Source organism: Anarhichas minor, unplaced genomic scaffold, assembly GCF_050575085.1.
Source record: "Anarhichas minor isolate MPS153535 unplaced genomic scaffold, ASM5057508v1 ptg000011l, whole genome shotgun sequence".
NCBI lineage: Eukaryota > Metazoa > Chordata > Actinopteri > Perciformes > Anarhichadidae > Anarhichas > Anarhichas minor.
In genome coordinates this window covers 7,560,689-7,586,466 of record NW_027466457.1, presented here as the reverse complement: position 1 = coordinate 7,586,466, position 25,778 = coordinate 7,560,689, and the positions used below count along the sequence as shown (strand labels likewise).

Below are 25,778 nucleotides of genomic sequence, written 5' to 3'. Positions count from 1 at the left end.
CTCGCACTCATTCTGGCCGGGAGAAAGAAAGAAGAAGTAAAGAAGTGACTCTGTTGACCCCCCCAGTACATCAGAAACGACCAGAGAAAGGACAACAGCACTGGATCGATATCATCGAGCATTCCTGGAGTAACTCTCTGATGACCTCTGAAGAAATTAGGCTTTAATTACAAGCTTTAATGCAAATAACTACAATTTTGTGTTTTAGGGGACTGCCATGTGTCAACACTTCACATGAAGGATGTTTTGATCCAGCCAGTCAACTACACAAAAAAATACTTTATAATCTTTTGTTTTCTTCTTTCTATTTTCCGAGTAATCTTCTATTTGTCTAAACACTGTTTATTAGGCAAAGTTTAGACATTAGAAGATATCTCAAAATGGAGGACCACATGACCAAAATTAACATGTTTTCTTCTGACATGTCTAATGACTTCACTGATGGACCTCAAGCAGGTGAGCCAATGCTTGTTGTAATATGGAACTGTTTTAATATAAAAGATCTCGGTGTGCACAATGACAACTAAAAAAAAAACTTTAAATATCTTAAAATATAAATATTTTTCTGTACAGCACATAAAAGAGTAATGCTATTGATAATAGTTGTGTTTATTGCATGTATAGTTAAAATAATGTCTAAAAAGAAAAAGAAAAAAAACTATCTGTACAATTAAGACGTTTGTTGAGCCTTAAAAGGATGAGAAAAATGTTGATTATTTATTTCTGCTAACTGTCCTCTACAGAAATAAGTTCAGTCCCTGGTAAAGCACATGGCCAAGGTCTGCTATGTAAAGTGTGTTCTGATTCAAGCAGTGGTAAACACTATGGGATCTATGCCTGCAACGGCTGCAGTGGCTTCTTCAAGCGCAGTGTGAGACGAAGACTCATCTACAGGTGAGCTGAATTTTTATCTAACAGGGCAGTCACAATTACAATTAGTTTAATGGAGAAATACAACTTGTGTAACAAGAAATTCTTCGTATATTTAAACTTTTAAGATTTTTTTTTTTTCTCAATATCACAGGTGTCAAGCTGGATCAAGCAGGTGCCCCGTTGACAAGGCCCATCGGAACCAATGCCAAGCTTGTCGACTAAAGAAGTGTCTCCAAGCTGGCATGAACAAAGATGGTGAGAAAAATCTCAATAACTTGACAGTGGAGAGTATATTATATGTGCATATATAATCTCTGTCATTGTACAATGTTTTCAGCCGATATATTATTTACTTGTCCTTTTGGCAGCTGTGCAGAATGAGCGACATCCTCGAAGCACTGCACATGTCAGTCTAGACTCCATAAATGTAGACACTAAAAAGGAGCACCTGGCCACCACAAGGGAGCTCACCTCCTCAGCCCCCGACTCATCAGTCATCTGCAAACCTCTGGTCACCACCTCTGCCGCCGTACAGCCCCGCAGCAACCCCAGTAACTACCACCGCTTTATGGTCAGCCTGCTTACTGCAGAAACCTGTGCAAAACTGGAGCCCGAGGATGGTGAGATCATAAGACATACATTAACTTATACAACAAGTACCCACTTCTTTGTAAAAATACACTGTATGATTTGCTTTAGATGTCCGTGATAAGTAGAGTTTGCTTTTAGGATTATACAGTAAGTCACAAATATGTAGAATTTTATTTTCTAAATTGTAATGATTCATTTAAACGTAATAATATAAGATAGATAAGATAAGATAATCCTTTATTAGTCTCACAGCGGGGAAATTTGCAGGCTTATAGCAGCAAAGTGGATAGTGCAACAAGAGACATCATTAGAAAACAGAACAAAATACTAAAACAAAACAAGTACAATAGATCATCAAACAGTAAAGGTATAATAAATAAATTAACTGTAAAAAACAACAAAAGCTAAAAATACAATATAGTACTCCTATTAGCCTAAACATTTGTGTGACTCTCTTTTTAATGCACAGTGGAGGAGAATATTGATGTGACAACCAATGATTCAGAGAGAGATCGGACTCCCTCTGACTGCCGTCTGTCCCCATACATGTCCAGCTGTCCAGAGAGTATATATGAGACATCGGCACGACTCCTCTTCGTGTCTGTGAAGTGGGCAAAAAATCTGCCTGTTTTTGCTCACTTGCCATTTCGAGACCAGGTGAAACTGACCGACACTTCTTTGTATATTCACCGAACCGATTTACGTAAATCGTGTGTGAAAGTGATAACATTCATTTCTGTGACCTCCTCAGGTGATTCTCCTTGAGGAAGCTTGGAGTGAGATGTTCCTCTTGTGTGCCATCCAGTGGTCCCTGCCCATGGACAGCTGTCCTCTTCTGTCTCTGCCAGATCTCTCTCCCACACAGAAGGCCAAGATCAGCCTCCCCACAGCTGACCTGCGCATCCTGGAAGAGGTCTTTAATCGCTTTAAGGCCCTGGCAGTTGACCCTACTGAGTTTGCCTGCCTGAAAGCCATTGTACTGTTCAAGCCAGGTGAGGAGTTAATCCTCCAGCAATATGCATTTGTTACTGAATGGACATTGTGACTAATGTCATGCTGTTTGACTTGCAGAGACACGCAGCCTCAAAGACCCAGAGCAGGTGGAGAATCTGCAGGACCAGTCACAGGTGCTGTTAGGTCAGCACATCCATTCACTATACCCCAGCCAAAGTGCCAGGTAAGCCTGACTCTCTCTCTGATTGACTACAAAGATCATTAAACATAAAAACATCACACAAGTTTGTTACATACAAGCTTAAACAGAAACAGAAAGTTCACTCTCCTTTGTTCTCGTCCATCAAGGTTTGGGAGACTTTTACTTCTGCTGCCGTCCCTCCACTATGTGAGCTCTGAGAAAATAGAGCAGCTGTTCTTTCGCACAACCATTGGCAGCACACCCATGGAGAAGCTGCTGTGTGGCATGTTCAAAAACTAAGACACTAACTAAACAAGAACACAGGAAAGACAAATGAAACCTGCTAGGAAATCGCCATAAACCAACCCTCAAGCAACATGTTTTCTGGTTGTTTGTTTCCAATATTGTGGTTATGACTTCTTTCAAATTCATTACAGTGTCTGGCATTCTTATTAAAGCTATACAAGAACCTTTCTTTTTGTGTTGATTTTGGCAGTCCCTGTGGACAATAGTGGTAGTGTTTCCGAGCGCCTCTCATTTTACTGCAGCTGGGTCTGACAGTCTGCTACTCATAGTCCTGGTTCTGATTCAACGCTGCAGCCAAAGATGCTGCTGTGAAAGATTTAGCAGCTCGGGGCTGCACAGTGAAATATCGGACCTGTACGCCATGAAGTCTAAAGCCACTGCTACTGCTGAGGACATCACCGGAGAATATCCATCAATCCATGGTGCTTCCAGCAGCGTGATGTCAGTGTTGGCTCCCAGCAAGTACAGGAAGAGCAGCGAGGCGAAGCTCTGCTCCTGGCCGTAGGAGGAGACGCTGCTGTTAACTGCCTTACTCACATATCTTGGTCACAATTTTGTGTTCCTTATTAAAATTCTTAAACATCGATATTTGTCCCAAAAACCCAATACTGGTCCGGATCTATTATGATTTGTCTCTTGACTACTATTTATTAAGGCTACAGCATGTACTTAATGACAGGATCACTGGTTTTCTTCCATCCTTGGGGACATTTCAGACGAAAAAAGAAATACATCTGACTGTAAAAGCTAGTAGAGTAACATCTGAATGTAAACATATCTGAAACGGGAGACCATGAAAGAAACAGGTTTATCAATGTGGGGCTACAGTATGTCCTGAAATGTAAACTGCAGTAGATCTACAGCAACGTTAGGTGGCGGTAATGAGCATATTTACTGACGAATAGACGAAACTGCACACTCCGGTACAGTAGGTGGCGACCCGCCATTCAAATTTAAAGAAGAAGAAGAAGAAGAAGAAGAAGAAGAGGTGTCAGTAAACAGAGAAGAAGAGCTGAGCAAAAACACGGAAGAACTTCACGTTAGCTAGCATAGTGAGCTAAAGCATCCTGCATTTTAGTAACAGTACATACTTTGTTTACTTCTACAGGGTTTGGCTGATATCATGTACTGATAGTTAACATGAAGTGGCCTTAAATAAGAAATAGCAGTTGTTTTACCCAACAATGTTTAGCAAGTCGTATCAGCTGCTCCCTCAGAAGGACACCACCAGTCCGAGGACTCCTGGCTTGTTTGTGGACACTGACAGCTTCACACAGCGCGGCTACTACCAAGGCTTTTCTTTTGACAACATCCCCAATGTTCCTGTTAACAACTTCACCGGTAAGTACCTAACATTAGTTATGGTAGCTCTCTTTGTGTGGGGTCAAGAGAGCTATTATAATGTAATATATGTCTGTGAGGGGGAAGACAACTATCTAACAAACTAATAAATAGTCTAATTAAAGCAATAAGAGCATTGCTCTTTAGCTATTTTACTGTCTAAATATGAGATTTGTTGGTAGTATTAGTGCGATTAGTCGATCGTTTTTTTTGTGTCAACGTTCCCTTTAACTCTATTGTCCTCAAAGGAAACCTTCAGGTAAAATACAATACACACTCATGATCAAAAATAAAGTGCATACAATATATAATAAATGTATGTAAAACATATGCCACACTACATAGCATTGCAAATTAACTTATTAAAAGGTTGGCGGACTTGCATGAGACAAATGAAAATAACAACATACGACATATCCTGTAGTTAAGTTCCTAGGATGAGTCAAGCTCTAAAACACTAGATCCTACATATCCCATAATGCATTATCATGTTTCCTGAAGTCCTTCCTGGTAAAATCCCATCTCTCAAACGCCACACACCCAGTTTGTAGTGCAGGCTTTGTAGTAGTCTCCAATCCCAAGTGGGGAGCTCCCCTTAAAGCCACAGATAAGATGACATCATAAACTGAAAATACCTTAAAGACGAAGACTTTTTTGTTTCTTTTCTTTTAAGATGCCTCCCAAGGATGGCTGTCCTGGATCTGCAACCTGATTGTCATCTTCCTTGTCTACATCTTCACCTTCATAACATTTCCTATAACAGGATGGTTTGTACTGAAAGTAAGGTGAAACCTGTCATCAGTTATTCCTACAGCACGTCTACTAAACTTGTCAGAGAATAAAAACAACCAACATCTTGTTCGTAGACTGTGCCTAACTACCAGAGGGTAGTCGTGTTTCGTCTGGGTCGAGTTGGTCCTCCCAAGGGCCCTGGTATTGTCCTTGTGCTGCCCCTCATTGACCAGTGGCAGAGAGTAGACCTGCGCACCCGTGCTTTCAACATCCCTCCCTGCCAGGTAGACCACTACACCGAGTTCATCACTAGTTACCGAAGCAGTTCTGATGGACAACTTGTTTAAGCGCTTACTTTCTGAAACATTGACAAATGCAGAAAAAAACCTGTGATCAGGAGTGGTTTCCCTCACATTGTAGAAGTCTTAACCAAACAAACCATTCAAATATAATTAAAGAATAGGTTCACAATGTTCCAAGTCTAGTCAGTCATGTTACCTTCAGATAAACTTCTGAACAGAGGACTGTGGAGTTTGTTCCCCATCACGTCCATTTAAAAAGTGCATTTGAAGTGAATCTCTTAATGACCTGTATAAACAGGTGGAATGATTACAGCAAGCAAAATCTGTTTTTATTTATTTTGTCCTGCAGGTGGCACTCTTGGTTCATGTGCTGAATGTTTTGTCTTTGGTCTCATATCTTTGCCCCACATAAACTTCAGAATTAAATGCCGATGGCAATGTTTTGTTTTTTAAGCTTAAGCATTTATCACAGTTATGAGCTGTTTTATTTTTATTTTTTGGATAGCAACTACAGAACCATCACTGAAATTCGTTACTGCATTTCAATACAGTTAACGTGTCACAGACTCATCTTCTGCAGGGCCAGCATTTGTCAATTGTAGTCAGCCTTACACAGTAAATATTTCTTAGTCAATACCAGCTTTAAGAATGAAGAGGAGATGTCTCTATATTTTTGACAAATGTCATATGACCAGTCGTGGTTGTCCAGCCCATATAAAACATACTTCTGCTGCTGTAGGTGATTACTCTGGATGACGGCATGCTGTCAGTGGGAGCAGACATCCAGTTCAGGATCTGGAGCCCCGTCATGTCAGTGCTATCAGTCCAGGACCTGAATGCCTCAACCAGGATGACTGCACAGAAGGCTTTGACCTACAGCCTGGCTAAGAAGACTGTCAGGGAGATCCAGACTGGGAGAGTTAAACTTGGAGACTATCTCGTGGTGAGAAAACACTGGACCTATTCTCTGCTGGCTTTTCACTGTATCACGTCAAACTTGCATCCTTTTATTGCTCTGTACAGATGGACATAAATGAGATGACTCGACCCTGGGGGCTGGAGGTGGACAGGGTAGAGCTTACCCTGGGCTCTCTACTAAAAGCACCCGGGGAAGGCCCCTCTGGACCCCTCATCATGCCACCTTCTATGCCTGGAGTTGAAGGCCTCACTGGCTCCATTCAGCAGTTGGCCATGCAATTTCTGAGCCAGAGTGGCATTTTACAGCCTCAAAAAGGTATGGCCTCACACTAACATGTTTTTGTACAACGTGTACCCAGTCTGATAATGTTGTATAATACACCTACATCTTTTCTCTTCAGACGACAGCATAACGTTTACAGATGAGCTCAGCAGTGCCCCTCAGGAAGTTGTGGCCACATCAGGTTCTGTTGACGAGCTGCTCGGCCGGGTCAAGCTCGTGCTCTCAGAAACTTTGGTCCACCAGGTTGGGGCCTGCTTTCAGTTTAACATAAGCTCGGAAGATGGACAGCATCACAGTTATTATGTGGATTTGAGCCAAGGTGATAGTTCATTTATTACTTTAAATATGCCCCAATTATCAGAGCATTTTCATTCAGATAAGTCCAGCAGCTCAATGCAAGTTGTGCTAAATCTGTCTAATAAAGCTGTTTAAGTTAAATAGAAAACAAAAGTAAAGTGAGATATTAATATTAAGTATCTCCATCGCTCTGTGTGTGTGTTCTGTAGGAAGCGGTGCAGCTGGAGCAGGGTCCTTGTGCAGAGAGCCAGATGTGACACTGAGCTTAAGTGACAGCGACCTTCTGGCCATGTTCCAGGGCGGGCTACAACCATTTGCTGCCTACACCAGTGGCAGACTCCAACTCCAGGGAGACATTAAGACTGCCATGAAGCTGGAAGAACTCATAAAGCTACTTAAAGATAGGGTTGGAAATGTTGATAAATTAGAAAGCGTACAATAGATTTAAAAAAAGGATCCAGCAGAAAACCCAGCCCAGTGTTGGCAACAATGAAGGCAGCTAGCAGCACCAGCTCCAAAAGTCACTAGAAAGTCAGCCTGTCCCTTCAGCCCTCCCTCTATAGCGTCTCCATATGATTCATAATGAACATAAACAACATTTACTCGTTTGTTTGGCCCGGATAAAATGATTGGATGGGCTTATTACAGTGCTGGTGGGATGTGAAGAGAATTTCAACAAATATAACAAACTTTTTTTTTTTTTGAGCGTGATCAGATTATGCATAATCAAACAAAATGGACTTTAACATGGTTACATTGCGAATAACCAGAGGAATTTCCCTTACAATTACCAACCCTGGCTTTCATTGCATTTGTATGTGTATTTATTAAATCTTTAACTTTAGAGGCACAGTACTGTATATGTTGATTACATTTGTTATAAACAGAGTTTCTGTTATGACCTTGTCTTTCTTCACAAATCAAAGCAAATGCTTGTTTACAAAGACAACAGACCTTCTGAAGGTCTTTAAGCCTAATGCTAGTTGGAATAGTCTCACTTTTTACATACAGATGATTGCAGGGTGCTATGACACAAGATTACATATTCAGTAAGTAATGCTGAATTCACTGTGGTGTTCAACTGGAGAGCCTTGATCAGCAAAGTGGGGCAGACTATTTAGACCAGCCTACTTGTTTTGCACCAGATGTCCCTGGGAGAGCCAGCGGAGCTGTTGAAGGTAGAGCAGAGCGAGAATTGTTGTTGTCGGGATGGCCATGTGGAGTGTGTGGCGCAGCCCCGTGACGGTGCCCCTGTCCTGGATAGGAGAGCTGACAACAGGTGTGCGCTGCGGCAGCAGTATGCCGGTGGTCAGACAGGTGTACTCGGAGAGCAGCAGCATTGTCAAGCCTTTCAGTGAGATTCCTGGACTGTGGAAAAATGGGGTGGCCAACTTGTACAATTTTTGGAAACTGGATGGCTTCAAAAACCTTCACCGCATCATGTTACAGAACTTCAACACTTTTGGACCCATTTACAGGTACGGAAGGCAAAGCAGTTTGCATAATTCTTAAATAAAATGATTCCGCATGACACTTATCATCAAGGTCTATCTTAAGTAAACAGTAACGTAAGTAGACAAAACAAATGAGTTCAGTTTGAAATGAATGTTCTGGCCCAAATATAAACATTTTTGTGTTTTAAGTATTTGTGACAGAAAAATCACAAGGTCATGTTTTCTGAAAACATCTGATATGGTATTTCCAACCCTTTTTTTCCTCTCTGTATGTCAGAGAAAAAGTAGGTTACTATGAAAGTGTGAATATCATCAATCCTGAAGATGCTGCTATCCTGTTCAAAGCGGAGGGCCATTATCCTAAAAGGCTGAGAGTTGAAGCCTGGACGTCATACAGAGACTACAGGAATCTCAAATATGGAGTTCTATTAAAGTACGTGCTCTAATTATCCCGATCTACCTGTATAAACTCTGTTTTACCAAAATTTCGACACTTTCGTGGAACCAAGGGTGCTTGGTGCTGCTGTGACTATTAATTTCCTCGCTAGTTGAAGTTAACGGACAATCTTCTCACAGGGATGGAGAAGACTGGAGATCAAACCGTGTGATTCTCAACAAGGAGGTGATTTCCCCAAAGGTGCTGGAAAACTTTGTGCCTTTGCTGGACGAAGTGGGGCAGGATTTTGTGGCCAGAATTCACAAAAAGATCGAGCGAAATGGCCAGAACAAATGGACCACTGACCTTTCTCAAGAGCTCTTTAAATATGCACTGGAGTGTAAGTCTGACTTTAACCACTTTTATCTCCGTGTAGAATTTATCTCACTCAGTGTCTCGGTAAGTGCCCTTTTTTTTTTCACCCATATTATTGCTCATCTTTGTCTCATGTTTGCTCTGTTCTTCACAGCGGTGAGCTCAGTGCTGTATGGGGAGCGTCTGGGTTTGATGCTGGACTACATCGATCCTGAAGCGCAACATTTCATTGACTGCATCACCCTCATGTTCAAGACTACCTCACCCATGCTGTACATACCTCCCGCTCTGTTGAGGCGGATTGGAGCGAAGGTGTGGCGGGACCATGTGCAGGCTTGGGATGGCATCTTCAACCAAGGTAGGACTCAGAAAACAAACGGGATGAACATTTGAAGTATTGCTTTCACTGGCAAGGTTCTCACTTCTGTTATTTGAAAATCACATTTTCTATTTCTTATGTTTGCACTGTATGTGGAGCAGTTTATTACTTCGTTGATATTGTTTTGGTGCATCAGCGGACCGCTGCATTCACAACATCTACAGGCAGTTGCGTCAGGAAGATGGCATTCCAAAGAAATACCCAGGAGTCCTGGCTAGCCTGCTCATGCTGGACAAGTTGTCCATTGAAGACATTAAGGCCAGTGTCACTGAGCTAATGGCTGGAGGAGTGGATACTGTAAGAAAAACAATATTTATCTTCCAGAATGTGACTTCTTTTTGGCTCTCTGCATAATTCTGTTTGTGTGTTTCAGACTTCTATAACGCTGCTGTGGACATTGTATGAACTAGCTCGGCACCCCAACCTCCAGGAGGAGCTGAGAGCGGAGGTGGCTGCAGCCCGGGTTGAAAGCCAGGGAGACATGCTGGAGATGCTGAAGCGGATTCCACTGGTCAAAGGAGCTCTGAAGGAAACACTGAGGTGTAAAAAAAATGGCAGTGTCAGATATGTGATGATACTGTAGAGATGTTAGATGTCAGTTGTTTAGGGAATAGTTTCCACTAATTCATAGTTGCTCTGAAAATGGCCTTTTGTAGTTTTGTCCTTTAATGTAGATTTCCCCCTGTGATCCCTCAGGTTACACCCAGTTGCAGTGAGCTTGCAACGATACATAACACAAGATATCATTATTCAAAACTACCACATCCCGGCTGGGGTGAGAGGCACTTAAAAATATAAATTGTTACAAACACTAAGCAAGTGTTAAGCATAGTGTTGGGGCCCTGTTCACCTTTTTGTGTTTGTGTTTAGACTCTGGTTCAGCTAGGACTGTATGCAATGGGCAGAGACCCCAAAGTGTTTTTTCGTCCGGAGCAGTATCAGCCCTCCCGCTGGCTGAGGACAGAGGCCCACTACTTCAGGAGCCTGGGCTTCGGCTTCGGCCCCCGTCAGTGTTTAGGACGCAGAATAGCCGAGGCAGAGATGCAACTCTTCCTTATCCATGTGAGATATATAGAGAATAAAGTACTCGCTGAACTCATTTACACTGCATATTAACTGTGTGCATTCTCTTCTGTCTTTGCAGATGCTTGAGAACTTCCGAGTGGAGAAACAGCGCCATGTGGAAGTGCAGAGTACCTTTGAGCTCATTCTCTTACCAGAGAAACCTATAATATTGACTTTGAAGCCTCTACAGGCTAGTCGGTAATGCCAAGTTTGAGAGACAATCTGTGGTGCATGATAAGCCAGGCTCATTTCTAGGAAGGGCTTCACAAAGCACCACAATATAAACACTAAGTTAGATCTTCCAACCTTAGATGTTGATGGACAGCAAGAAAACATTTGGAAAGAAAAAGCCCAAAACGTGCATGAATCAATAACCAGTGAATAGTAACTATATGTACTGTTTCATATTCGGAGAGTAATTTGAACAATGATGAAAATGTGTAGCGCGTGTATACAATATAATAAAAAACCTGGAATGTACAGATGCTTTATTCCACATGTATAATGGTGACATATTCTAAACTATGAATAAAATAATACAACTGATTCAAAACATGTCTTGTAATATATAATTTTATTACATATTTTAATATCAACATATATTAACATTAAATCAAAGAAAACTGTGTGTGTGTGCGTTTAGTCTGGGTAAATAGTTCAGTTGTTATGTCATTTTACAGGCGTCTGCTTTGCTGATATAACGATTCTGATACAGATCTCTGTAAGAAGCAGATAAAATAATTACACACAGCGTTATGTAAAAAGAAGGCTAACTGCACTCAACTGACCGAAGGAACATTATGTCGGATTGCGGTGGATGTCCGGACAAAGCTATGCCTGTGCTCACTCAGCTTGGTCAACATTTCTTGTTTCTGTCTCCCCCATAATTTAGAGTTCCCCTTCAGCTGTAATAAATTCAAAGCCAAAACTTCCACTTCACCACGAATGAAAGACTGATCAGTGACTCCTAAGTTAATAAAGCAAATAGATTTATCTATTTTCTTTGTATTTTCACCTGAGCCTCCAGTGTTTGGACTCTTGCCTCGGCCATCTCCAGTTTATTTAGTAAACTCACTTTCTCCTTGACTGGCGGTGCTTTTTTTGTCTGAGGGGAACATGACACAAGACAAATAGAGATTTCAGTAACTGCAAGACAATATTTGGGTGGTACAATTTTTAAATATATTCCACCAACCATATCTGAACTGTACACCATTTTTACATCACACTGTGTAAATACTGGCTTGAATGTGTAGGAGTACCTGTGCTATCTGCTGTATGATGAATGGAGCAGGCTGCTGCTGCCGCATCCTGTCCATCTCTCCTCTGAGACAAGTGTTTTCTGCTGCCAGGGCCAAATCTATCTCTTCCTTTCTGCGGCCAGTCTCCCCTGCACAGCATGAGGGGATGTTCTGGCTTCTGCAAATGCTTTAAAAAAACAAAAAACATATTGTTCCTTCACCACACTGAATCCTACTTCTTTGCTTTTTCACCACCAGCCTTTTATCAACACGCTGTTTATTCTTCTCTCTGAGTTTGCTATCTAAAGCTTTCTCCATCTTCTCAATGACCTGAGAAAAAAAGGGGAGGGGGGGGGCACAAGTACACAGGATATAATCCAAACATACATTTCAAGCTATTATTCATAGAAAGAAGCATTCCCCGTTGTGATAGAGATGGGTATACCAGTAAGTGTAGAGCGGACATTGTAGTTAACTGTTCACCTTTTCCTGCTGTTTCACTGTGACCTCCAAAGTTGCCATCTCTGCAAAGTGACTGTGGTGGCGCTGCAGATTCTCCGGTTGCAGCTGGTGAACTCTCTGAAGTCGTAGTAGCTCCTTCTCACTGTCATTCTTCTGCACAACACACACAACATGTTAGTAGAGTAGAAAACTATACAAACACTCGGTACACACCGACATGAATGAATTAAGTTGTATTTGTGTAACATGTGTATGTGCATCTTCTAACCTTGATCAAGTCATTCTGCAGCTGCTGGATCCTGCCCCTTTGAGAGGCAGCCTTACTGGTCTCACTGGCTAGCTTGAATTTCAGAGAGGCTTAAAATAAAACAGGAATACAAATCACACACAGGAGCGTACATCGCGGAAATAATACATGTGCTAGTTATTTGTGCAGATTTTTATAGGTGTAGGAATGTGCCGTTTTTTTCTGGCTACATCCATATGTCTAAATCAGAAAGTGGCATTTGAGTTTGTCAAAGCTTTGACTTATCTGTAAAGAATAAAAAGTTAAGTTTCAATGACTTTTCAAATTTAGAATGATTATTATGTCAGTTCTGAGGCTTAGATATTTGAACTATGATGATCAAAACAGCCATCAATAAAGCTTTTGAAATGTAATGGAGTGTCTGTTGGATGGGACTCAAATCTGGTCCCTTTACTCTGATGCCAGCAGCGGGACCTTCAGGAACATCCTTTCACTGAGGGTCACAGACTGTCCTTCAGGAGATAAGGGAGGCACTACCCACAGAGCTTATCAGGGTCCGTGGCCTAAATGAGCTGCCTTATCACAAAACGGCACAGTCTGCTTGGGAATAGACACTCGCAAGGATTAGCAAACACACAGTGAGCCACCTTTCACCATCACTACTTCGTCTGCCAATGAAATGCCCTTAAATCCATAACAACATGGACTGCTGGCTGGATAGTCAACTTTCTGACGTTACCGAGTCTGCAGAACTTTTGGTGAAAGGATGTAAATCCTTACTTTTGCATGGTTTTGGTTCAGGCACATTTTGGATGTAGATGAATGGCTAATATGTGGTCGAGTAACTAAACCATAGTGCTATGCTGTAGCTTACCTATACGGTCAGCAATCTCAGCCTTGGTCATGACGTCAATGTCTGTGTCATCCAGCAGGTCTCGGCCGAGGTCCTGCTGCAGAGACAGATCAGTGCGGAGCTGACTGTTTTCTGCCTCCAACGTCACCACCCGTGTCCTCAGGGCTATGATGTCTTCAGCCATCCTACTCATGGCTGAACGATAGTTTTCCATCTCCTAATGGAGAGGACGACAGTTGCTTGAAATGGGATATTTGTTAATGTAATTAATAATAATAAAAGACTAACCTAATCCCTTTAATAATCTTTGAAAGCGAATCCCCTGTAGAGCTCACGGTACCAGTTTGAGTTTCATGTGTGCCATTCAGGATGGTGTTACGGGAGAAGATGACTAAAAACTACCCACATAATTGAATACCTCAAGGTTATTTGTAATCCAATATCCAGAAACACCTTGATGTACTTCCTGTGCCAGCTCAGGAAGTTCAACCCGCCACAGGAGCTGCTTATCCATTTCATCACTGTGTGGTTTGGATCAGCCACCAAACAGGACAGGGACAGACAAAGGACCATCAGGACTGCACACAAAATATTTTGTGCCAGCCTGCCCTCCATTCTGGACTTACACACCAATAGATTCAGGAAACGGGCCGGTAACATCACTGCAGTCCCCTCATCACCCTAGACACAACCCGTTTAAATTTCTCCCTTCTAGGAGCTATAGGGCACTATAGGGCCTCCTGTAGGCCGTCACTCTGATGGACAGTAAAGATCAGTTCAATTAATCTGTATCTTATATTTTATCGTTTACATATATACAGTTTTTTGTAACATGTACATATCACGACCAAATATAAACCTAAGCTTCTGTATTTACTGAATATACTGTAAACTGACATGCATGTATATACTATGCACATCCAACTATGTCATGTATATAAGCAACCTGTTACATTAGTAATTAAAAATGAATTCCAGCATACTTGCACTCTGCACTACCGTCTTATTATCTTATACTATATCTATATTATATCTGATGGGACACAATTTAAAGCCGAGTGGTTCTATGTGATCACCACCACTAGATGTCTCTTCAGAGCCATCTTTTTAAATGATCCTCCAGGATGTAGTCGACAACACATTGCTGTACACTAAGATCATTTAAAAACATTCCAGCAGCAAGTACATATTGCATGAACAGTTTATCACGACGTCTCAGCATCTCGATGAATAATTGATTTCTCTTGGGTTCGGATAAGCACATTACATGAGAACTGGATGCCAAAAGAGAACATTATGCCATAAAGTGTGATGCTCTTGTAACCGATTGTCTAAGGTTAGGTTACAATGAATTCCTGACTCCAGCTCCTCAAATCCAAAGGGACAATAACACCCAATCCTGTGAAGCTCCTTTGTCATGGGAGCTTTAAGCAGAATGAATCCTCGTTGTGCATCGACGGAGCGTCCTCCTTTCAAAGCACATTTGCTGAAATATAAAGGCAAAACTCATGCCATATCCATGGAAGTATTTCAGCAAGACAGACTGAAAAAACATTGAATACAAAAATGTATTTCTTGTACATTTTCTCCTTTCTGTTCACATTCGTGTTGCCCTTCCTCACTGACTTTAGCTTCAGAATCGTATTGCTGCAGAGCTCTGTTATCATGTCTCTGTGTCAGGCACGTGCGTGTTGTCTAGCAGCTTCTACGTGTTCATTGTTCTCTGCTCTGTCACATGCTCCGCTATCACATTCAATAGACAGAATTGAATGGAGACTGAGAGCAGGGTCCAGCTGCATGTATGAGGAGGGGGCGACGATTAGGGGATTCCAATCTCGGATGGTGTGGTTGTGACTCCCGTGGGACACAAGGGTGAAATTGAGCATCTAATTGAAAGGGCAGGGGCGAGGTGACAATCATGACTGTCGATGAGATGGTGTCTCTGCTGGGGGGCCCACAGGCCTGATGGGACGGCCGGCTCCCTGTGATGAGTCTGGAAAGTCCCATCATGTGTCAAAAATAAAAGCAGAGTTTCTGTCTCTGCCTGTGAATACTGGATGTTTCATCCCCTCGCTGTGATTGGAAGACATTAAAGTGGCCTTGCTGTCATACATACTGTCACTTTGAGACATCACAGACCGTCGGCAGCTGGATTTAAACTGTGATGATGATGAGATATTTAATTAGGTTCTTCCATACCGGTATCATTATCATTGTCCATGTACAATTTTAGTATTCCACATTAAATGTATGCACTGAAACTATGAAACTGTCCAATTAATACCCAGATCTCTGCTTTTCTATCATAAAATCATCCAAACTCTACACAAATTAACAACAAATCTACCTGGATGAACATAGAAAGTTTCAGCCAATTCACAAATCTAAGCAGCAAATATAAATAAATAAATGACATTATAGAGAAAAGCTCACAGCCACAAGAGATAAATGTCAAGATCTGCATAAATAACACCCTCACACAGGGTTTAGCCTCATCATTCTCGATTCTTGAGTGCAATCAGTCTGAGAAATGTTAATCTATTCGACTTTCTGCCATTTTGTCTACCAACTGTGCGTGTCTGCTTTCCCATAATGTCCCATCTCATCCGGACTTCCCGTGTCACTGTTCACTAACTAAACGTGACAATGGGGGTTGCTTCACTCTGTGATTCAAGAGTTTAAGTATTGATTATGTCTTATCACCTTAGTTTGGAGGTCGGTGATCTCTGCCATGTTGGGATCATCCTCAAAGTCATGAAGAGGGGGTCTAAAGCATGAACACATTTAACAAAAGTAACTCATTAGTTAAGTGAATCCAGGAAATTCTTTGTTTTCGGCGTAACAAAATATCATTCATACAATAACGATCATAACGTGTAGTTGTCTTTCTTACCGTTTATGTGGATGATGGACTTGATGGGTGTGGTTTATGTCGGGTTTGTGGGCCTGTGTCACCTCAGGCCTCTCAGCTGGTCTCTCCTGGTCTCGTTGGGCTGCTCTGTGCAGCTCAGGCTTCGCTCCCTTGAAAAGACAGCGGCCATTTGGTAGGATCTGTGCCAGGGCATCATGGGATGGGAGGTCGTATCCAACCTTCAGAAGATGAGGAAATATTGTCTTCATTGATAAAATGCATCTCCACAGTGGGCTAGAAACTGTCTTAGAAATAGCATCACTCTAATGCTCAGTTAGACCCTCTTTAACCACTAAAAAAAACATACTTAAAGTTGTTTTATCAGATTGATACTTCATAGTTTTTCTAAATTGAGTCTAATAGGGGGTGTGACCTCTGTGGGGTCTAATTGAACCCAAGAATATCTACAGGTAACACCAACTTTTTCAAATCTGCAACTCCAGTTTGTAGCCAAGGGAGCGGTTATCAACCTCCTTAGCATGACATTTTCCTATTTATTGGGTTTCAACTTGATTGATCTCTTGGACTCCAGAGCTTGAGGCAGAAAAGCCAAATGTAATAGCATGCAAGGATCAAATACACAACAGAAACCCTGTTCAAATGTTGGCCGTTAGTTGTCCAAGCAAAATGCTGAATAGTCTTCCATAACAATGTTGGAGGACTACCGTACATCTGCAATGTCAACATTAAATCCACCAGTTGTGTTTTTACAGAAAAGCTTTTATCCCAAAAACATTGTAGCTACTGTATGACCTCTCAGTACTCTCTGTGCTTGTGTGTGGCCTGTTCTACCTCTTCATCTCCTGAATATAAAGGCTGTTACATCACTATGCATACAGTACCCACTCTATAACAAGAGAGCTCTCAGTCAGTAGCCCTAAAGTCCTTCAAGTATGAGCCTTGCATATACAATGCACACTTAATGACCGTGGTTGCTAGGTAGCACACATTGAAAGAATTGACATGAGATAAGAGTCATTATCTATTATTCTCCTACAGGCTCTCCCTCCGACACACATACCTCCGTACTATCAGACTACCTTTACAGATTCACGGTTGCCAGTGGATATTGTCTTCTTCGAGGCCTTCATCCAACAGAAATCCAACAGAGTCCTTAACAGAAGAGCGACTGACGGTGGATGTAAAAGTTGAAGCTCCGTCATTAAGTCAGAACAATGAACCTGTAACCACAACACAAGCTTTAGCAACTCTCGAGCCGACAAGAGGGATTCCTGCTCCACTGTAGTGCCATGTTTCATATTCAACAGAGCTCAAAGCAAAACAATGGTAGACAATCTATTTTTTGGTGTTTGGTAAATACCTCTTTTGCAGTGGTGGAAAGTAACTCACTACTGTACATTCACGCAATTACTGTACTACTGTACAATCTGCATAATAATACTTTTAATTTTGGTACTTTAAGTATATTTTGATGCTAAAACTTTTTACCTAAATCAAATTCTGAATGAAGGACTTTTACTTGTAACAGAGTATTTTGCACTATTGTATTGTTACTTTGACTTAAATAAAACATTTCTGCCACCATTGTACTTCTCTATTTAACAATATGAAAACAAAATCAAACCTTATCTTTATACCTGTAGGCAGTGTGTAACAATCAATGGAGGGGGGGGGGGGGGGGGGGGGGGTTCTGCTCAGTAAATACCAGCCCCCACATGAAGTCTGTCCTAGCCTGGACGAGGACTGAATAATGATTTCTAAGTGATTGCTGTGCAGCACCTGTAGCTCCCTCTGAGCATCTATTCACAGCTTCACTCAACTCAGTGAGTCTGTTGTCAAATCACCAATACTGAGCAAAATAAATATTTCCAACTGTAAAAATGATTAAAGACATGCAATGAAATTAGGGTGGATTTCCAAAATTTGAACTTTTCAGAAAAAGTTACTTACGTGTGTACAACATGATTATATGCAAATGTGGAACCTTCAATAGCAGGGATCAATAACTCTCCTGCTTGGGAGCTCATTAGGCTGGAACCAGGTCTGATTGAGACTAAATGATAAAAGAGGGGGCAGGAAGAAAGATTCATCAATTATATATAATACTGTGCCCGACACTCACTTTATCTCCATATATACTTGATCAGCATCACCTGGAAACAATGTAAAAAAGATGCTGAATACATATGAAGACAGTGAACTTTAACCCTCATCCTACCAACATATCTAACATACAAGGACTAACAACCAGGCAGAACTGGACAGCGACAATGTGTAGTAGCCAAACCCAGTTTACACAGTTCAATTTAATACTAACAACCACATGCATGAATATCTCAGTTACAGCTTTGCATATAAAGAGCCCACTATGTTCAGTTTTTAGATAAATATTTTCATAACCGAGTGCTTTAATTCATGATAAATAATTCACTGGATGCTTGCAGCTATGTGCTCTGCTAGAAAACATAAACTCTTCTAATCCAACATGGGAAAACCTGTACTGTACAAGTGAAAACACTTCCCGCAGAGTCTAATATCACATTAACATGTATGAGATTGCCCGACAAATTTACAAAATACTTGATATCCACATTTTGTGCTTTGCAGTCACTGCTCGTGTTCAGAATGCCGCCGACCGTGTTACATATGATCTGTGGGGGAGCTTGGGAGTGGGCTGTGTGTCCCCATGCAGGATATGCGGGGTGGGGAGGTGGGGGTCTTAGTGTGTCTGTCTGTGGTCCGGGTCTTTGGTAACATCATCAGAATTCAGCACACAGCCTGAAAAATGCAGCAAATGGGCTCTTCATTGGAGTGACAGCTCAGAGCCGGCTGCCACACAGAGCTTCAATTAGCCTGCCAGAGCAAGGCGGCTCCCAGGAGCTTTCTATTCCACCTTTCCCGTCCACCACCTTTTAGTTTTTTTCCTTTCAATCCTTCATCTGACCCAAAATTCACTCTTTTCCAGCATTTGACCTCAGCATCCTCCCCGTCCTTCCCTCCTATAAAAGCACCATCCTCCTCAACCGTCCCATGATGCCATCCACATGACAAGCCGAGCGGAAATACTTGTAGCGTGCTAAAACACACTCAAGTAAAAGAGGTTTTGGGGAACTGAAGCAGAAAGGAGAAAAAAATAAAAATAAAAAACAGAAATGAGGATGTAGTGGTTTACACAGCTGGTCTCTGGTCTCCACAGGAATCCCGCACAGCAGTGAAGCGGTTCCTCTTTTTAGTGTGTGCTGCAACAGTGGAGGTCTTACTCAAGAAATCACGTGATTAAAAGAGAGAAGCAAGAGTTGCATAGTTTGACTTTTGTTTTCCGAGAAGTAATTTCTCACGGCTCACAAATATTCTAGATCCTAGTGATACACTCTGTGTGTGGTTGCAGATGGAGATGCGATTCCAAATGGACAGGATGTGCTGGGAACATTTTAAAAAGCCTCATTAATATTGATATCCAGTAGAGACATTGGTAATATAGCATAAGATAATAACCACAACTTGTACACATTTCATAGTTATAACAAATATGCAAAGATGAACAAAATGCATAATTCTGTTTTACAATTTACACCCCAAACAATAAAAGTCCTCATTCATTGTAGCACTGAATTATATCTGAGAACATTCCCATTCAAATTCAGTCAAATTGGTAATTTATCAGCATTTAGGCTTTACATGCAATACGATTAAATTATGTTAAATTTAATTTCAACTAATTGTTGTTTCAGCCAGCTGCGACAAAATGTGTCACCAAACATTTACTCTATTACTCAATAGAACGCTTGCCCCTGAGAAAATGACATTTTGCTCTGCATGTAATCATATCTGTGCCCTGTCAGCAAAATAAAATCACATCTGCCCTGAGACTTTATGTGAGTATAAAAGGTTTATAAAATATTGCACTAGAGAGAGAGCGACAGAGTGAGAGGAGGGATGGAGAGAGGGGTGTATGTCAAGGGCAACACGCTGCTTTGACTCAAGGACGTGTGGGGCTGGCAGCCAAGCACTCACCTTATGGGGTCCACAGTGAGACCAGAGCCAAGGATTTTCAGTAAATCAACATCTGTCAATCCCGCTTATGCCGTCGTGAAACCACAGTGCTCCATAAACAAACAGGGCGCGCACGTAAAAGCAGGGTCGGCCCTGAGCGCAATGAATAGTGTGGGTGAATGAGTGCAAACAGCTCAGTAATAACAGTAAGGTGGTGAAAAGAAAGATAACATATCACCTCCAGATTTTAACAAACTACACGTTGACACCTCAAATTGTTGAAAGTATCTAGTATTACTGAATTGTTTAAACTTCTTTACTAGATCACACTAACTGGTAATATCTGCTTATACACTGAACTTGCACGATGAAGCGCTCCCCTTAATTCTCACCAGAAGCAAAGAGGAGCTCAAGTATCGCCGGATATAAAATGTGAATTTAACTGACTTTTGCTTCTGGCTGGTAGCACCCTGAAGGATTCCAAGAGACTTACTATAAAGGCAATGAGTAGAGATAATTCCTCCCCTTGTTTCACCCCCAGTATCACGTCTACCTACAGTTAAAATCGGTCAAACCTAATCTCTCCTTGAGGCTTTAGTGTAGAATAAAGAGCACAAGGGTCCTTTACTGTCCCTTTACATTTCCAATCAAAGCCATAACTGCAGCATATAATCATGAAAGAAGAACTAGACATAAAGTTGCAAGACTACAGAATCGAAGACTTCCTCTAGGCGTTAACGAGTATTTACAGTTAAGATTTTGACATTGTAATTAGTCAGTGGTGAAGGAGGTACAATACTACAATGTAAAAATACTCCATTACAAGTAAAAGTCTGGCATTTAAAATCCTATTTAAGTTAAGTACAGAAGTATTATCAGCTAAATTCACTTATTACAAGTAAACGTACTAGTTTAGCAGAAAATCGGACCCTGTGGCCAATACTATAAATTGTATTGTTAATATTGATGTATCAATGTGTAAGTGACATTATAATGTCATGATAGAGCATTTTTATATACAGTTAGGTCGTTTAGTCTTGTGGTTCCAAACAACCTTTTTAATCTTTTACCATGTGTTGTAGTTTATAAACGGAGTACATATTTTATTCATGTAACATTATAATCTGGAAAGTAGCTGCAGAAATGAAACACAGACAGGAGTAAATACTCTGAAATGTATGCAGTAGAAGTAGCATAAAATGTAAATATGCAAGTAAAGTGCAACTATTTAAAATGTGTACTTAAGAACAGTAAATTAGTCACATTCCCCAAAACCAAAAAGCAAACCAAGTCTAGAATGTATAGGCCATTGAATCTCTAATGTTTACTGTAGTGTACATTCTGTGCTTCCTGTGAATTCCCTGATCCTAATCAAACATGTATAAGCAGTATGACTAAGCCTCTGGGGACAATGAAGCAATCTCAACCAGCCCTAAAGCCTCGCCAACAGCAGGCCGGCGTCCATGTCGCAGTCAGCCACAGCACAGCAAGTATCAGTGACTGCTTTTCCCCGCCGGCTCAACATGACCTTTCCAAAAAGCTATACAACCGAAGCTTAATGACTAACACACCAGTTGACATTTACCGAAGCCAGCTTGCTGTTGAATAGTTCAGAGAAACATCAAAAACGCTAATGTTGCTTGTACCCAAAAGGGACCCCCAAGAGGGAAAGATACAGAGATATGTATGAAACTTTGCATATTAAACAGGAAACACAAACTCTAACAAACATTTCAGTAGGTTTTGGAAAAATTATTCAACGGAAAAGTAAGGCTTCTAGTTGAAAGTCTTGCTGTAGCTATAACAACGATTGTCCGGTAAAAACAAACAACTCCAAATTAATTGAGCTATATCTTAGCTCAAAATTAAAAGCACGCCACATCGTGTGAGGCTGTGAAAAGAGCATGAAGATTGATGAGAGAGCGGAAGGCGTGCCTGTTGTGTAATACATCATTCCTATTTTGGCAGGACTGTCAGTTGGATTGAATTTACACCGGAGGAAAGACGAGTGATGCAATGGTGTCAACACCCAGCCACACACCCCTTACCGAAAACCCGGGTCTGAGGTCAGACAACTCGACTGATGCGATTACGAAGCTTACAGAGAAACGCAGACTTCCAGCCCAGATCCAGGAGATGGAGATCTTGAGATCACTTTGTGTCAGAAAGCAAATGGCCTGCATCTCGATTATCCCAGTATGGGAGAACAGGTCAGGAGAGCAACTGCCATTAAAATAAGGGTCAATGGACCCAAATGATGACCACATAAATTGCTCCCATTCCAGCGTGTACATTACTGTGGAGAAGATGGCTATTTAGAGTGCTGGTTGGTATGCATTCATCAGTCATAGCTACCTTCGAAAAGACCATTTGTCATGTGCAGAGTGGAATAATCGCATTAGCCAGGGGTCCATCAGAGGGTTAAAGACTTACATTAGCTCCACATCGACCGAGACAAGCAAAGGCACGTGGGGCTGACGGGACATTGTGCATTCTAGGTACATCATTTACGTTTCTAAAATCAGATAAGAACGCGCAATAGAGAAGTTAACCCTCAACCCCCTTTTTTTGTGCAGGACAATGCTCTGATCTGTAATGACCAGGCTGGGTTATTCAGCAGGCCTGTTAAGATGGACAGATGATAGGCCATTAGCTGGAGCTGAGCGGATACAAGACAAGCTGGACAATAGCTGACACTGCAGGAACGGCTTCATTGTGAAGCAACCGTGGCAGCACATCTGTATTCAGATCAGAGGCGATTGCGAGGTTACACATTTTATGGTGAGGCGGGAATAGCAGAATAGCTTTAAATCTGTTACGGAGTGCTCCGGCTGCCGGGTACAGATACAGGTCCCTGCATGGCACTTCAAACAGAGCAGCCCAACCTGCACCCCAGACAGGAGCCAAGGAGCTCCATGCACCCCCACTCAGCACTTATCAGCAAACTACAGGAGAAAGAAGTAAACAACTGAGGAATTAGCAGTAAATAAGCCTGGTTAGAGCAGTTTTAATGACTCTCCTGTCTGCTAAATGTAGAATCATGCAGTGCTTTATGCAGAGATTGGTTCCCAGGAAATACCTTTGAGGTAGTCAAAGTGGATATTTACACAAATGTCTCTTTCTGGTATTTTAGTGCCACATTATACATTAGAAACACAGATTAAAATGCCGGTAATTATAAACACGTGCTTGGGTCTCTTCCATATAACAGCCACCAGAACCTTGGCTTTTGATGACCCTCAATGTTCAAGGTCTCTAAAGCTCTCAGCTCTTGTATTTAGACTCAGACTGAACCGCCCACGTTAATGATCCCTCCTCCCACACATTCCGGGTTTGCTCTACAGCCTTTTCTCCAGCTTTTGTCCGTCAAGGCCACCTCGTATCATTTCGGTTTTGCCTACATTTCACAAGACTTACGTATACTAGACATTGCTAACTGCCCTTTGGCCTTGTTGATTACATTATCTACAGAAAGCCTTCCATTTCTGGCACAACACAAAGAGACAGGAAATCACAACAGCATGGCAAAAAGGCATTTATGAGGAAAAGAGAAGCCATATAGTCGTGGTTGGAGTCATAACAGAAGAAGAATACATATTCTAAAGCTTTTAGTTCAGTTAAAGCAGCTAAAATAGCCAGCTTCAACCCAAATTATATTACTTATTGGTCTTCTGACACAGTTTACTAAAACGTAGGTAGATTCTCACTTGACAATCTATTTGTAATGGCCAAAGCAGTCAAAACAAAACCAGACGATCACGATCCACACGACCCCTCACAGTGACCAAACAAAGCCACCAGATGTCACTGTGGCCCCATTTCATCTCCCGTCAGCTGATCGACTGACACTAACCTCTGTGTGTGAGAAGTGCTGAGAGACTCTGCTCACTCTGCTGTGTCTAAACTGCAAAGCTACAATGTGTGGAAGGTGTCTGTAAAGCTATTACTATTCAGGGCACAGTTCCACACTTCCCGTCCCTCTGTCTGCAATACTCTCAAACCACAACAGTGCCCGGCGGCAGCAGGCTCAGAGAATTACTGTACACTGCAGCTCTGCTGGAGTAGGACTGCATACATAATGCTGCATCTGAACCCGGGGTCCTGCCTGTAGGGAGTACCACAGCCCTGCCAATAAAAAATACATAAAAGGATTTCACACATGCACATGTTATTATTGAAATAATGTCAGTGGTGATAATGCTTGGAGACCAGTTTGACAATCAAATGCATGGCAATTCTGAATGATATCATGTGCAGGGTTCATTTTATTTTAGCCAGCAGTAGAAAGATAATTAAAGTAGAGAAACCCCAAGATTAACGAAAAACACACACACCCACACAAAGGAGAACATTTATAAAGATGCTCTTCATCCTGTTCCTCTCGTTCCTTCCTTTCTTTATATTCATATCTGCACCTTTCAGTCGCACGTCACAAAAAGGCAAAGTGGACGTCTAAAAGCACAGCAGATCTACCCGACTGCTGCTCCCAAGCTTCTGTTTGTTCCGACTGATGAGAAAAAAGTAATCAGAGTCTTTTCAGGCCACAAAATCAATACTATATAAGGAGGTCTGATGAATCTGAAATCTGTACTCAGGGAGGATATTGATCAGTCTCAGTCAGAAGACTTTTGAAAGCCCATGTAGATTTACAATCAATATATACTTCAAAATACATAACTCTCCAATTATAAAGCTAACATGAGTACAGATAATGCATGTGAGTGAAATCAACAATACCATTCATCTACTTGTTTTAATATCGCTTAACCCAATCATAAGTGTTATGTTGCATGCAATAAGCAGAGGTGCTGTAACTTTCCTGTTCATCAGATACAGTTTAGACAACATGTAGTATTGATACTCCAGCAGCAGGACTTACGCAGAGCTGGACTGGGCGTGGCGCTCTTGCCTGGGAGGGACAATATGAGAGAAGGACCCCTCCTTTATGTGCCTCAAGCAGGGAAGATGGAGTCATTGGGAGAATGCATGGAGCAATAGAGGTTCTGGATGTTTAATACCACCACATAGTCAATGCATTACCCCTGGGGTCAGAGCTAACAATGCTGATATTAAAGAAATTCAAAGGCGATTAAGAAATAACAATATGGTTTGCAGTGGTAATGTAACCTTGATACGCTTGAAGTGAAAGAATGACGGTGCAGCAGACAGAGCCTGTATCATGTGTGACTGAAACTATCTCCTTCCTTTGGCTCGTCAAAATGAGAGCCGTGTGCTGGAAGGTATTCTCCAGACTCCTATCTAATATCATTAAGAGCGGATACACATTGACTGGACTAATCCAGCTGTTCCCCACAATCACATCTTAGCCTCTTAGACATATCTGACCCAAGTTCATTGCAATACTGCTTTCCAGGCACGGCTTTGTGATCGAGTTACTGGCTGGAGAGGGAGTCTTGTAAAAATACTTAGGAGCCTTACTCATAGCCAATTCAGTTTTATAAATGGGCTTATTTTGATTAAAGAAAGACCTTAGTTTTGAAGGATGGTCCACATTCAGGATAACAGCTCATGTCTGGAAGAATAATACAAAGGGAAATAAAGTTACAGCCGGACTATTTTGTACCTACAACACTTGTACCTAGAGCGGCCTCAGTATGACACAGAAAATTCAAACCAACATAGAAAATCCAATTTCCATGCACTGCAGTAGAAACCCTTTAAC

At 41.6% G+C, this 25,778-nt stretch overlaps 4 protein-coding genes across 4 annotated transcripts; 3 read left to right on the top strand and 1 right to left on the bottom strand.

Moving 5' to 3' along the window:
* The first annotated feature begins 380 nt into the window (after positions 1-380).
* nr2e3 (nuclear receptor subfamily 2, group E, member 3) lies at positions 381-2,899 on the top strand. Its single transcript, XM_076089913.1, has 8 exons — positions 381-456; positions 744-894; positions 1,025-1,154; positions 1,211-1,493; positions 1,934-2,121; positions 2,216-2,456; positions 2,536-2,641; positions 2,767-2,899. Exons 1-8 carry the CDS (start codon positions 381-383, stop codon positions 2,897-2,899), a joined length of 1,308 nt encoding a protein of 435 aa, XP_075946028.1.
* Positions 2,900-3,855: 956 nt separating this feature from the next.
* On the top strand, positions 3,856-7,676 carry stoml1 (stomatin (EPB72)-like 1). Its single transcript, XM_076089159.1, has 7 exons — positions 3,856-4,246; positions 4,920-5,026; positions 5,113-5,262; positions 6,020-6,223; positions 6,304-6,514; positions 6,600-6,800; positions 6,988-7,676. The coding sequence occupies exons 1-7, from the start codon at positions 4,090-4,092 to the stop codon at positions 7,218-7,220; spliced, it is 1,263 nt and encodes a 420-aa protein (XP_075945274.1). The 5' UTR covers positions 3,856-4,089; the 3' UTR covers positions 7,221-7,676.
* A 144-nt stretch (positions 7,677-7,820) lies between these two features.
* On the top strand, positions 7,821-10,980 carry LOC142947511 (cholesterol side-chain cleavage enzyme, mitochondrial-like). The gene is given in 10 exon segments (XM_076089158.1): positions 7,821-7,980; positions 7,982-8,256; positions 8,510-8,665; positions 8,809-9,008; positions 9,138-9,341; positions 9,499-9,659; positions 9,736-9,902; positions 10,059-10,137; positions 10,233-10,424; positions 10,507-10,980. Coding segments are annotated over 10 exon segments (1,614 nt in total). The 5' UTR covers positions 7,821-7,923; the 3' UTR covers positions 10,630-10,980.
* An 86-nt stretch (positions 10,981-11,066) lies between these two features.
* ccdc33 (coiled-coil domain containing 33) lies at positions 11,067-22,278 on the bottom strand. Its single transcript, XM_076089762.1, has 10 exons — positions 22,144-22,278; positions 16,124-16,320; positions 15,934-15,997; positions 13,252-13,447; positions 12,399-12,487; positions 12,152-12,283; positions 11,905-11,998; positions 11,668-11,817; positions 11,443-11,513; positions 11,067-11,332 (listed from the first exon to the last, which is right to left on the bottom strand). The coding sequence occupies exons 1-10, from the start codon at positions 22,276-22,278 to the stop codon at positions 11,207-11,209; spliced, it is 1,254 nt and encodes a 417-aa protein (XP_075945877.1). The 3' UTR covers positions 11,067-11,206.
* Between the last annotated feature and the right edge of the window lie 3,500 nt (positions 22,279-25,778).

Coding starts and splice junctions, on each gene's coding strand:
- stoml1 (XM_076089159.1), top strand. CDS start 4,090: ATGTTTAGCAAGTCGTATCAGCTGCTCCCTCAGAAGGACACCACCAGT. Junction 4,247..4,919: donor TCCTGTTAACAACTTCACCG/GTAAGTACCTAA, acceptor TTTTCTTTTAAG/ATGCCTCCCAAGGATGGCTG. Junction 6,515..6,599: donor CATTTTACAGCCTCAAAAAG/GTATGGCCTCAC, acceptor TTTTCTCTTCAG/ACGACAGCATAACGTTTACA.
- nr2e3 (XM_076089913.1), top strand. CDS start 381: ATGGAGGACCACATGACCAAAATTAACATGTTTTCTTCTGACATGTCT. Junction 895..1,024: donor AGACGAAGACTCATCTACAG/GTGAGCTGAATT, acceptor TCAATATCACAG/GTGTCAAGCTGGATCAAGCA. Junction 2,122..2,215: donor ACTTGCCATTTCGAGACCAG/GTGAAACTGACC, acceptor TGACCTCCTCAG/GTGATTCTCCTTGAGGAAGC.
- ccdc33 (XM_076089762.1), bottom strand. CDS start 22,278: ATGCAGGCCATTTGCTTTCTGACACAAAGTGATCTCAAGATCTCCATC. Junction 11,999..12,151: donor CAGTGAAACAGCAGGAAAAG/GTGAACAGTTAA, acceptor TTTTTTTCTCAG/GTCATTGAGAAGATGGAGAA. Junction 11,333..11,442: donor TCCAAACACTGGAGGCTCAG/GTGAAAATACAA, acceptor AATTTATTACAG/CTGAAGGGGAACTCTAAATT.